The sequence below is a fragment of the Ooceraea biroi genome, chromosome 5, assembly GCF_003672135.1.
Source record: "Ooceraea biroi isolate clonal line C1 chromosome 5, Obir_v5.4, whole genome shotgun sequence".
Lineage (NCBI taxonomy): Eukaryota > Metazoa > Arthropoda > Insecta > Hymenoptera > Formicidae > Ooceraea > Ooceraea biroi.
Genome location: NC_039510.1, coordinates 2446556 through 2460775, shown reverse-complemented (window position 1 = coordinate 2460775; position 14220 = coordinate 2446556). Strand labels below are relative to the sequence as shown.

General features: G+C 43.2%; 1 protein-coding gene across 2 annotated transcripts in view; it reads right to left on the bottom strand.

Moving 5' to 3' along the window:
- The window catches only part of LOC105279235 (zwei Ig domain protein zig-8), a 286077-nt gene that overhangs the window by 26832 nt on the left and 245025 nt on the right, over positions 1 to 14220 (bottom strand). For both annotated transcript variants that reach the window (XM_026969560.1, XM_026969561.1), the window contains exon 5: positions 142 to 269. In XM_026969560.1, the coding sequence (XP_026825361.1) occupies positions 142 to 269 (128 nt within the window). The remainder of the gene's footprint in view (positions 1 to 141; positions 270 to 14220) is intronic.

Genomic DNA, 14220 nt, shown 5'->3' with positions numbered 1-14220 from the left:
GCGCGATATCGCAGTGTCGTTCTTCCGTGCATTATTTGCCGTAAAGTTCACATCCCTGCATCCCGAGGGGAAGTTGTTTTCGAAGTGTCAGTCGCGTCAGCGCAACGGGAATAATAACGGATCGGGGGTGCTCGTACTCACCGCATCGTTGTGATTCCAGAAAATGTAGGCGGGCGGCTCTGGACTCTGCAGGACGACGCACGTGAGATTGATGGTGCTACCACGATTGATGAACAGGTCCGGTGCACCCAGAATCTCCGTTTTCGGCTCTGAAAAGTCAAAAATTGCACGACTCTTTTTATGTGAACCATTTTTTATTCTCGCTCCATTTAGAACGCTTTACGGGATTCAAGCCAGGCCACCGCCGAGAATCGGTGATTCGCCTTCGAGTACGCGGTTTTACGCGCGTACGCGAGTAACTTATTACTTGAGACTGTTTCACCGGTGGAAACGGAACGGCCGTAATAAGTTACACCGGCGTGCAATTAAATATCGCATTACGCCGCCGTAAGAGGCAGGCAGTAGGTACCTCGTGTTTTTCTTCTCCCGTACGTCATTTTCTCCCTCTTTATACGCGTAGCAAACGAGGGTGCGTAACTCTTGCCTGGGGATTAAATTCAAGAATCCGAGCACGAAATTACAACTGCGCTTGGAAGTCCTATTTCCGCGCAAATGTACGACAGTTATTGTGGAACACTTTCTCTAGTGGTACATTATATGAGAAAAGGAGAGAGAGAGAGAGAGAAAGAGATTTCTTAATGTCTCTCGGACCGGAAGTCTCCTCGAAGAGTGTATCGCGAGATGAAGGCGCGCGCGCGCTCGACTTTTTTCCGCATGAAACCTGAAAATCCGAATACGCGCGTCTTTCATGACTTTATATGCGCTTTATGTAAATAACAGATATTTGTCACGTCGCGCTTCATAACGACAGTTTGCTATGCTGACGCAGAGAGAAAGAGAGAGAGAGAGAGAGCTTAGTCTCTCTTCGGATTAAATATAAAGATTTAAAGATGAGATTCCGTCGCGACCTAGAATTTTACGTTTCTTTCATGTAAATGTCTCCTGTTCCAGCGTGTCTTGTTTTTGCGATTTCTCATCCACGCATTAGCCTATAAGAAGCACAACGGCGCTGGGGGATGGGCGCCCCGTCTCTTAACGCAAAACGTCGTATAATACTAAATCTTATTATTCATATCGCCGCGAAAGATCTGGGTACGTGTTCGTAAAACGAAAAAAGCAACATTCATTACCGCTAGTGCACTATGAAAACAACAAAGCTAATCCTCTCCGTATCTTCCTGTCTCGAATATTTCGCGGGAGGAAAGGGAACTTCTCGTCCTGTCTGTCGCGTTTGGATAATCCATTTTCTGTTAGACCGTACGTTCGTTTGAAGTACGTAACGCTCTCTCTCTGTCGGTGCAGAAATTGATATTACCGCCATTCATTAATTTGCATTACATTAAAAAGAGAGATATATGCAACCCTTTCCTTTCGATGAAAGAAATATTATATGAGAAATATTCTTTGACGTTTCTCTCATTACAACATTTGACTACAATGTTCTCAACCATGATGATCTTTAATTAATAATGTTTCTAAAGAACAATGTAATTATTGCTGGTGCTAATTATTGCGCAACAAAGGTCTCTTCATATTTATATAGATCAAGTATGTCTCACGTATGGCTAAAAAACTGAAGAGTCATCGTGCGATTATCATCGCGACAAGCTTGTCGTTTCCCCATGGAAATTCACAAATTCGAGAATCAGAGCGGCAAGATCGGGCCGTTGCGGCTTAGGACGGCCGATCATCCCTCGACCGAAATCGTTAGGGGAAGTTGAAACGGGACCTCGCATCTGTCGCGAGAATTATGCAGAATTACACACGGCGTTATCCCCGGCGGGCAGACATTATCCCTGGAAGCCTCCCCCCTATCAGTTGGCCGGTCGCCCTTTCGTACCGCTATTCGATAATAGTCCGTCGTGAGGGATGAATCGGAGTAAGTGCGCAAGTATGCGCGCGCGCGCGTACACGGGTGGAAATTTATTTATAATGCCGAAAAATGCCAGGGCTACGGTGATGTGCCTCGATATTTATAGCTCGCGTCCGGCCGGACGGACGCATGGACGGGTCCGTTTTGCGTCCTTTTGTGGCGCCGAAGAGTGATGCGGTTGACCTGGCCTCTGTGCGCGCCTTCGAAAGAGCACTTTGAGGCGCTTCATACAGATAGTATCCGGTATCTGTTACCGTGCTGCGAACCTGTTCTCGCGTACGCGCGCATACGTGTGCGTGTGTACGTGTGTCTGTATATGCATGTGCGCGGCATGTATTATGGAAGGAATAGATAGGAGGAGAGAGGTCAGCCGGTAGATCGATGTGAATATTTTCCGGGCGGCCTCCTCCTCGAGGATTGACCGAAATAACCGGGCAGCGTGCTTTACGGCTTTTGTGCAATGGATGATACCCGGGGACGACGGTTAACTCTCTCTCCCTTCCCACCCTTCCCACCGCTTGTCGATCCCGCCACCCCTTCCGGGTGGATAACAGCACCGAGGCGTTCCCTCGGCCACCGTCCCCCACGTCTGCGCTTTTTCCTGATCCCGTCGCGGAGCTTTTTCTTCCCGGCTCCTCGCCGAATCCGGATTTGGAGTTTAAAACCTCCCGACGTGTATTTTTTCAGTTCGCGACCCTTTGTTATATCTCTCACGCGCTCTCGCGTTCTCGTCGCTCGCCTGCTCTGCGCGATTCGTTTTTCTCTCTGGTCTTGCGAACGTTTTCATTACTTATTTTTATCTCGAGATTGTTGAGTATTAAACCGCGAGATTATGACGTTTCAACACGAAAAACATTTAACATTCGCCATTAGTACAATATTTATTAGTGCTTATTGTGAACATTTTTCAAGTGACACTTTCCAATCTCGTGTCAGGGTAAATAAATTTTTATTACCTATTTATCTATGTGCACATCTATGTTTCACCGGGTCTGCAGTCTGTTTTTCCTTTTTCGCCGACAACATCGTAAGCGGCACTGCGGTGCCTATAGGTCGATCGATAGCATGAATATACGCTTTAACGTCGGTTAACCGCGGATGAAAGCCGTCCTCGTCAGACAGCGAAGCCTCTTGGGCGAAATCAGAGCTCGTCAGATCCTTCAACGAACAGTTCCCGAAACTTTCGATTCGCTCAAATACTCATTACAACCTCCGTCGTGTTTTAAATAAATGCGCTCTGAGGAATTAACGATGCCGGAGCGCGGGCGCCGCCATTTCTCTAACCAGCCGTGATCATCGCCCGTATTCTCTTGGAGTAGTTTGACGAAACGTCGTCGAGAGATCCTCATCTCCCTCTCGGAAAGCATTCTGCGGTGCATTTTAAGGCTCTCGTTGACGTGCATACGTCGTAAAGTGTCGTTTATCGTCTATGAGTAAAATCGTACTGCAATATCCTAATGCGTCCACTCATAAATAATTAAACGACTGAATAAAATATATGGGATTGTCCGTTTGTACATTAGATATTAATATATTAACGTTTACGTATTTATTATAAATAGAAATTTTCCCGAGATTTCAATGTACATGAAATTGCCTTCGATAATAAGCCGATGCGTAACTTTGCGAAAAAGAGCGGCACGAGACAATGGCCCGCGTTACGCTTTCATTTGAAACTTTATTAAAGAAGTTTGTCACGCGATTTTGCGACACGGGTGTCTGAATGAATAAAAGATGTCGATAGACGACGGGAGTAAAATGTAAACTAGGATAAGTTGGACGTCTCCAACGCGAGGAGTGTCGTCCCGAGAAATCGATTTCGCTCCTCGTGCGAGGTGTTTCCGAGTCGACGCATTTTGGATTCGGATTAATGTAATAGCGATTCACAGCTCCCTGATAATAAGTGCGGATAGACTCTGAAAATAGCAGAAAATTTATATCATCCACGAAAAAGATTTTCCTCGTTAATATACTGAATATAAAACCGTTAAAAATACATAAAGCACGAATGTAATCAAAATTATATGAGCAAGTAGAATCTAAAAAACACGGTTGTATATTTTAATGGTGCGTATATTTTAATGACTCAAATAATTAATGATTTAAAAGAGTGAAACATTCATAAAATATAATAATCATAAAAATAAATACAAATATTTAAAACATCATAGAAATAATTTAAATAAACGCCCATGAGAAACCTCGATCGATCGCTATACGCAAAGTCGAGCGCCAACTAAATAAACTTACAAATAAAAAATCAGACTTTTCCTCGTGCTTTACTTTTTATAAAAAAAAGATGCGTTTTTCCATTTTGTGGAATATTTGATCTTCTCGTATCGAGAAGTGTATTTGCAAGATACATTTCGGTTCATAGAGCTGCAAGACCTTCGTTCGCTTTCCTCTCCCGATTTACCTATTACGATTGATCGGTGGATCGATGCGCGTGGTCGATATTCGATAGATACAGCAAGCTTTGCGATCGGTATTTCTCAAGCGCGCAAAATACGCTCGTGCGCTATGCGCTCTTGACGCTTGACCTAAATAAAGCGGTTTGTACAATCGTGAGCGTCCATCGTCCCTCTCTCCGCTGCGGTTTCAGCAAGGTGCAAGCCGCATCCGTTCGGTTCGATTTAGTCAGTTCAGTTTACACTTCAGCTCTGGAAAACGCGCCATACATACGTTAACAAATGGCACACACCGTTCGCTACATCGATTCAATCCCGTCCCGCACTTTTCCATCCGGTCGCTTCGTGTTCCTCGGCTTGTAACAAGCTTACGGGTGTAACTGAATGCAATTAAACGCGATTCAAGCACCTACGTGTACCCTGCGAATATTTAGCCCTTTCATTAATTAGCAATTAAACCTGCTCGCTCAATCCCACGTAGTATATTTTCGCGCTAATTTTTCAGCCGTACCGATCAAGTCACGACTATTGCCGTCTTGTTAGATAAAAACGTTGTCTATCTTGTCACTTTTTCGAAGAGCAATTTAGTCCATTCATTGATTATTAATTAAACCTGACCGCTTGATCTCATTTATATTTATTTACGCTTTTTTATTCACGTCAAGTTATGATGATCATCTCTTCGTTAAATAATAATTTTGAGAAAATCTATTACTAATCTTATCTCTTTCTTTCAAATAGAATGCCTTCGAAATTGAAGATGGATTGGTGTTCTGATTCGGATAGTTCCCTCGTAAAGCGATTTAACTAACTGCACGGAACTTAAGGGATGTAGTGTGCTTTTCGAGTAGTTTCCAGGATTGACGAACACGACGAGGCGCTCGCTCGGTGTTCTGGATGAGACGCTAAATTGCGTTTAAGCTACTCGATCGCGCGGAGGCGTACGTGTCTGCCAAATACAACGATACGGCGCAAACGGAGAACGATTCCACGTGAAACGGGAAACGCAGCGAAACAGCGCGAGCGACTAAATAGCACGACACAGTTGAAACGCAGTAACACCGCAGGAAATACAGATCTGCGTTCCGCGCTATGACAAGAGACTCCATACGCTCATCTGATTTGCGAAACGGATCTTTACGTTTAGCCATTCGCGCGACCCTCTTCTCGCAGGGTAAATTCTTCCCTTGCCTTCCCTCTTCTTATCCTCCGTCTCGTTTTTTCCACCCTAAAGCTCCGATTTTCAATTCTCGGATACGCGTAATTTCATGCTCGTGATTGTGTTTCGCATTCTCATATCCAGCGTGGAAAGGCTGTCGTGAATAAATCGTCAATAAATTTACATAATCCGAGATCGGGACAAATTGTGAAACTGAACGAAAGTATATTTAACTGTTTGCGATATAATTAATTGGAGCAATTATGTTTTCATTAAAAAAATGGCAGCCGTTTCTCGACACTACAATCATTCTATTCAACGATTTAAGTGTCACATCTTTATATTAAAGCTGTTAATATGTGATTCATTGATCAATCCAACTGTGACACACGTTAAAACGTTCGCTACCTCACATATGTGTGAGGCATTTATCAATCATGAGAGACCACTGTTACGTGCGTGACAGCTTTTTTCTATTTCATTTCCATAAAAACAAATAAAGTCTATCAAATCAATATCACAAATAAAATAGTGCAAAGTGGTGTAAATGATAGATGCCTTTTTTATTTCACTGCAGTGGTGGCGAACGTGTTAATCAAGACGAACGCAAAAAAGAGAGGCGCCGCAGCAATTCAAGACCGCCGTGGCGACAGGCAATCGCGCTAATCACGAATTATGACGCCCGCGTCGGCCACACGTGTCGGAAGTGGGTCGCCGGCGGGGGCTTTTATTCCGCGGGGAGTAAATTGATTCGGTGATCGAGGGAGATTGGAATACGGTAAATGCAAATCGTCGCGCTCTTCTTTCAACGCGACGGGAAACGCCCCGGACTTGCCCGGCAACCACCAGCTCGACCACCCGCTTTCGATAGCTCGAATGTCGCTCCCCGCGCTATCGTTGCGTGGAAACTGTGTTTCACCTCGGAATATCATCACCGAAGGAGAGCGGTCTTCTGTCCGGGGTGGGCTTCTTCTTTCGTTCTCGCCGCGACGAATGCAAACTGGTTATTTCTTGGTCGCTCGTTCGACGGGGGTGGATAGCCCGACATGGGCGTAGGGACGCAGGGCAGAATCGCATATAGAGAAGAATAAACGAAATGTAGAAGCTCATGAATATAAACCCACTGGGTTTCCTTTCTTTTTCCGATATGGAAAGTCAGACGATATACACCGAGGGGCAAAAAGATTTTCATTTTACAGGGCTTCTTCCGATCCTCAAACGCAATTATCTCACTCGCTTCGAGCGAATTTCGCGGCAGACGTCTATTCAATATCGGAGACGTTAAAAATCTACAGCGCGACAAAGCTTTGAACTTTGACAAGAATTTAACGGACGGAAATGTACCTCTAGAATTACGGGAACGGCGTATGTCTGATGTAGAAAACGGAACCTATAACTACAGACGGCATGCAACCGCAAAGGCTTCTACGCCACTGGATGCGAGGAACCTTCGCAAAGTCGACCGAAGTCGTCGTTGACTTTCCTCGTTTTCGCCGTCGACCATGCGGGAGGTCTCACCGACCCTCAGACGGTCAACTGAAGTTAACTAAATGTTCGTTTCCTCTGTAGATTGCTGTCATCGTGATAATAGGGAACAAGGAGGACGTGGAGCAGTCGACCAAAAAAGATCTCGCTTGTTATCTTGATAGCTGCAGGGATCGGCATCAACGATATTTTCAGCTTTGATTAACAATTATTTTGATAATCAGTAATCAACTTCGAGAAATTTATTATTAATTGATTAATTAGTAATCAAGATCAACAATTTTTTAATTGCTCGGTTAATCAGTAATCAAAGTGAAAAATTTTTTAATTATTCGATTAATCAGTAATTATAGTATAAAATATTTTTCACTTTGATTACTGATTACTGGAGTAATTGAAAAATTGTTTATTGTGATTACTGATTAATCGAGTAATTGAGAAATTGTTCTTTTTGATTACTGATTAACCGAGCAATTGAAAAATTGCTTATCTTGATTACTGATTAATCAATTAATCGGGAATTATTTTTTCCTGTTAAATAAATAATTAAATACTCAAGTAATATTAATTTATTATTAATATTTTGCCGATCCCTGGATAGCTGTACTACATACACGTCATATACACGATATACCATATACCAGCTAGACATTTTTTTATATGGGATTGATTTGATCGCTGCAAAATAATCCATAAATGGAAATATATATATAATACAATATATAGTAATATATAATATTATATATATAACAAGGGAAGAATAATAACATATAACAGTACGGAAAGCTGTGTTGATGCACGTCTGAAAGCTTTTCGATTGCGCTCGCGCGGTGATCACATGCGTCTCGTACATATTTTCCTGCTGCAATCGTCGTCGTGCTGAGGTAGCGGGATTGCAGCGTCTTTAAGCGAGGAACGATCGAGATTTCCATACTAGCGATCGGCGATCGGCTGCTCCATGTGGAAGAAGCAATTTTTACGGCGAGCGCCGCTACTTCCGCGCTAAGAACGCTCGCCGTTCCGATTGGACGGCTTCGAGTCCGAGCGGATCTTACGCTTTTTTCACGTCGGGGCCATTCCGGACGGGGTCGGGATCCCCATGAAGTGGAGGTATCAACGATGAAAGCAGGTTTTCGCTCCTCGCCCGAATGGAATATAAACGCTGACGGTTTTCCCCATATCCCTGTTTGCGTTCGCGCAGCAGCGTGATCGACGAGACGGCCAGGCAACTTCCGCGAGTTCTTCACGGCGACGATCGTCGTGGAACTTTTCCCGTTCGAGACTGCCATTCGCACTGGTTACTTACTTACTTTTTTACCGGCCATCAAGAGCAACGGGCCGTGCTTTCGCCAAGCATTCCTCTTTTTGCGTTTTCTTCTCTCTCTCGTCTCTCTTCTCTTTTTTCTTTTTCTCTTTTTTTTTGCAAGGACGGAAAAATCATAGCGTCGTTCGTCATGAGGGATCCCGAGGATCGTAATTTCATAACTGGCGATATACGATTTTTCGGAGAAGTTCTAAAAAAGTGGGGTATTTTACGTTCCTCGAAATTGGGCGTCCCAATGTAACTCGACTCATCAAATAATTTTTGTAAAGGATATCGTTTTCACTGGAGGATATTGGTACACTGGTGACTACTATGTATAGTAAATATATTAATACGTTTACTGTCATGGGGATCATCGATGACTAAAGCTACCAGATATACTTTTTTTTTAATGTTTCCAATAAACTCTCTGTTAAAATAAATTCCAGTTCTCATAAAATATCGAATGGCACAAAAGAAAATAAAAACAATGTGAAATAAAAAGTGTGTCATCGACCAATCTTTATATATTTTTAAATTTGACAATATACATTTTACATGTTAAAATTTACTTTACTACAACATAAGAACACGAACAGACATATGAAACTCATTTGGCAGTGAAAGTGTTAAAATGAGATGACATTTACGAGATATCTGAATAGATAGTGTCAGAATTAAGTGACGTTTCGGAGCCCAATAATCAAATTCAGGCGCTACCGGTACGTTTTGATAGATCGATTACTCCACTCGACTCGTAACGTTACACACTCGTAATTAGACGTCCGGACATGACGGCCATATTATCCGCGATGTTGGTTTCGCATTATCGCGGGCTCTATTGATCGCCCCCTCAAGTTTCCGCGATCGCTCGTAATCACGCGCGTTTCCGCGATGCATACACACATACGTACGTACAATACGTGCATACGCCGCGCCTCGTCGAAAAGCTTGAAATTAATTTTACCGTCGCGATTGCCGTACGGCCGAACGGGGGAATTTGATTACGCGCAAACATCGATTCGGGGGCGGTCTGAACGAGCGTGACTGCGATTTTATTATCGTGTACGCGGTCGTGTAGTCGGCGGTCTGTACGGCATAAATCGAAAGGCCACCCTCGCCGCGCCCGCGCACTTTTCTATTATCGGGGTGATATAGTCGAAGTTGGCGAAGTCGAAGAAACCTTCCGAAAAACATTCCGGTCGCTAAATGTCAGATGGAGTACGCTGATACTGCCAAAAGTCGTACATTATATACCGAAAAATGTATAAAATAACGGCCGTTGGAAGACTGTTAGATCCTCGTCGAGTGACAGCGTTACTTGTTAGTGATAACGGTTTGTATTTAATAGCGACGCAAGAGCGATTTATTAAATGTGTAAATGAAGCCGGTTTTTAAAGCACAAACTCAAAGAAACTAATGGAAATTATTTTGACGCCTAAAGTTGTATTATAAATAAAGCTTGCATCTGATATGAAAAGGGCACCGAATTAATTCACACTGATATTACTCAGGTTTCATTACACTAATTGCCTACTAATATTTTAAAGATACTAATAATTCCAAGTCATATGTATAATTCCACATTATCACCAGATCACCAGAGCTGATAGAGCAACAGTGATAGAGCAGATCAGCGCTGATAGGGCATATTTTTGTATCACGCACACGCGCGTAAAGTCCTTTAGGACTGTTTTCTGCATTTCCACGCTATTTCCGCGACAGAATCTCACGTACTTGGATACTGACGAATTGAATTCGCACATTTACGTTCTGACGGCGTCTTCCGCAGACAGCGGTATTGTTTAGCTCTTGAATTGTGTCTCGTGGAGAACTTTGACAGTTTGCTTTAATCATCTTTATCGTCAGTCAAAGGTACAATGCCGTTAAGAGTCGCGAGTGCGACCTACATGAGAGACGAATACACGTGCATGTCGGTAGTGGCACGGTAAATAGACTCGTTTCCCGAAGTTCGCGATCCCCTTTTCTCTCTTTTTCTTTTTCTTGTTCTTCTTCCTCGATTCTTCCACCTCGAGAGTACTTTTTATCAAGGACCGCTCGCGGAGGCGTCTCTCTCTCTATCTCATCTAAGTTTTTATTACTTTTGCCGATGGAAGTTTATTATGTTTGCTGCGCTTCTAATATCGGACGATACTCCGATCCGTGACACAATCTCAAATAGATAGATGAATTTTTCCATTGCAATGTAACGACGGAAAAGCACTCCCTTCGTTACCAGACGAGCTATACATGTATATTACGTAACATACATATATGAATAACGAAAAAGTCAGAAAAATGTTAATGTTAATATGTTACAACCACAATATTCGATATCTCATGAAATATTTTGTGTGTGTGTGAGTACTTTTGATAAAGGTATAAATAAAATTATTTGTTAATTAAAGGTTCTATTATGTTTAATTAAAATTATATTACACGTAGCATTTAAAATGCAATATTCGGTGCGTACATTTTATTCATTCAATTTATACTAGTACAATGTTTGTCAAACATTGTTTCGATCCTGTTTGGAATCCTTTTCAGTGGATAGTTTAAGACTAAAAGAAACAAAATTTTGTTCGTTTTACACTCCTGCTACAACAAAAAAATCAAGAAGAGTTTAATTCCGTGTAAAGAAATCGACTTTTTCAATTAAGCCCTGATTTACGTAATTATTTATTCTGCTTGCGATTGTTTTCCCGTGCTTTCAGAAAGTTCCATCCTTTTTGCGTTTGCAGCTGAAGTAGCCAATTACTGTCAGATTAATGAAGAACTCGGGGAACAAACTAAGACTTTTAACATCGCTGACTGATTGATCTTTCTAATTTATAAGAAAAGAACGGCAACAGCGAGTTCTGCGGAAAACGGAGCACAGCGCGCTGAAAGAGAATACCAGAGAATAAAATACCAGGGAGCTCGCTAAAAATTGATTCAACTCGAAAGCAGCAAAAACCAATTGTAAACACGTTTACATGTGCACACATCTGTCAATCCGCGCAAACACTCGGTGGATTCGAAAGATCGCGTCAGAATCTCGTTGGGCGTGTTAAGCCGTGAATTACCGAGCCTTTGCTCGGTTCCGCATCAAACCGAGTACCGTGAGACTTAACGTTTGTCATTCCGCGCTAAAAGCTCAGCCGTTCCCTTCCAACCCCATTCTTCACCCCCATGACCATCCGTGTTCTCGGTAGCGGCGGCTTTAAAGCGTCCTCCTTTCTAAAAGGCGACACGACCTAAACTTTCCCGCGTGCACTCGAGGGCTTTTCTTAGCGCGATGGTGACTTCTGTTCAGTGGCTAACCACCCCGAAGGTGCGCTCTCGTGTACTACTTAACGCGAACTCCTCTAAGCCCCCGACGACACGCACGGAGATGTCTAGCGCGATGCCAAAGTCAACGAACTCAAACTAGAAAGAGACGCAAACGTGCCAACTGCCGGGGATGCACCAAGTGTAACGAACTTTGTACGTTTTAACTGTTGTTTTATCTTACCCCACGGCGAGATGACACAGTTATGGTACCACCACGTAACGTAGCGTAAGACGCGTTCCTGGAATCGCTCGGATGGGATTTCGCGAATTAAACCTTCGTTACGCTCGCGGGCCTGCGCTCCTTCAGGCTCCATTTGGGTTTCCATTAATACAATGATAATATAACCATCCCGCGATATTTATATTTCTCTCCTCCGCGGAATGAAATATATGCGACAGCAGGATGTGCTTGAATCGCTTGCACTGAGATAACCTGCACGTTATGGTTTTTCTAAGCTCGACAAAAGCGACGAGTTGAGAAAAGATATTTTCTATTTACCTAATATTATTGAAATTATTATAGTAATTAATGAAAATTCAGTTAATTAATAGTTAATTTGAAGAAGAAATTACATTACTGATGGGATAATGTTTATTTTATATTTCCAGCGTTATGATCCTTTGTAAAATTCTGTGCAAAATTCTACAAATTCGGTCGCGCACATTCGTCAGCGCAAATAATCAGTATTCAGAAATAATATCTTTTCTTGTAATAACATCTCTTAATGTTTGCAAATATATGTCTATATATATATATATATATATATATAGAGTCTCGTTACGCATTTGTGGTCGTTGCATCACCCCACATAAATTCCGTTTCCCATTTGTCCCCCCGTTATCACAAAGGGAATGGTTTACGGTCGATACATGTGCGGCGTACACTAGTGCACGTGAAACGGTAGCATTGCGGGAAATTGGAATCTGGTCAAGCTGCTTTTATCGAGCAAAGAGATTGAACGTTATCGCTGCGTGTACGCGCTACGTAAGCATAGTTGCGCAAGGGAGTCTTGTAATACATAATCGAGACGCCACTGTGGCTCACAGGCTCTCCCCCGCTCCAGGACATTCTTTTGCGTGACGCACAAGAGAAATTGCGCTTTTCACCTGCAAGCACGCGGGTATTTTCTGATGCGGAAAGTGTAATGCCAAAGAACACGGTGTTACCTAACCATGCGAAAGCGACCGGGCTACGTGGAACGCTGAAAGTCAAGTCGCCTACTGCAAAACGGCGCTTTATCGGAATGCGATCGAACGTGCCTTTCGTACCTGTATTCCCTACTTTGCGATATTTTCTCGTTACGTTCCCGTAATGCAAGCGTGGTGCATGGGGGCATCGGGCCGAGACGAGCGGGAAATAAAAATTCCAGATTATGTTTTCTTCGGCGGTGCCATGTAAAACAGTGCGGTCTTAGAGACCCTCTTAGCCGCGGCGACGTCGTACGTGCTAGGTGCTCGATGCTCGAAATCCCGAAGGAGCAGCGGATGCATATGCGATGGGAAGACGTGAGAGCCCCCACGGCCCTCTCTTACGATCTCCCGCTATCCGCTATATCGGAGATATGATTTTTGTTGCGCACGGATAAGCTCGAACCACGTCGTTGCGCCGGATATGGAAAATTTCCAACTGGACGGCTATCGTCGAGAGGAAAGAAAAAACGGAAAATAGATTTTCCCCGCATGGGTGTAATGTGTGGTGAGATACACGAGATCAAAGAAATATTATCTTTCCGCCGTTGACCAATTCTTCCGCGTGCTTCGATATTTCAGAAACCCCCTCGGAAAAAGCAATGGAGCGCTTTCACTGAAAATTTTATTAAAAATTCTAATAATTTTCTGAAAAATATCGTCGAATCATTTCTGAACAATGATGAATCCGGAATGGATAATAAAAGAAAGACTTTCTGGATGATACCGCGACTGAGTTCCAAAGAAATTTCTGAAGCGTGTTCAAAGGGATAATCGCATCCCAAAGTAAAAAATTAAATTTCCCATATCGATCACTTGCAATTCTTACGAAATCTTTACAGTCCAAAAAAAATAAAGAGAGAGATAAATTCGCTTTGATATTGCTTCTCGACATTATTCCAGATACTGAAAAATTCTATCGGTGATATTAACGAGCTATAATGCGGCGCTTCACGATGCTCAGCGATTTTCTTGCAGGCTCGGGTTCCCTCGCGATGTACGTCCGCTAACGATACCGGGTGTATACAAGCACGACGGTGCTAGCTTGTCACCTCGGTCAGAATGGATGACACTCGGCCGGGACTGTAATTTATGGCATGCCGCGCGAGAGGTAGAAGTGATACGCTTCTTATGGCCGAAGCACGGCGTAATAAAAGTCGCGACGCGGCCCCGCGGCGCTTCATCTTTCCAACGAAAAAAAAGGAAGGAAAAAACAAAACAAAAACTGGTAAATTTTTGTGACACGCGCGCAAACGACGAGCGACAAGGCATTCCCGGCGGGCATTTATCCGGGTGCACACGTAATCGCAATATTATGGACGCATGGGGCGAGGTTTTACAAAAGGTTGGATTTTTTGGGATTTGATCTATC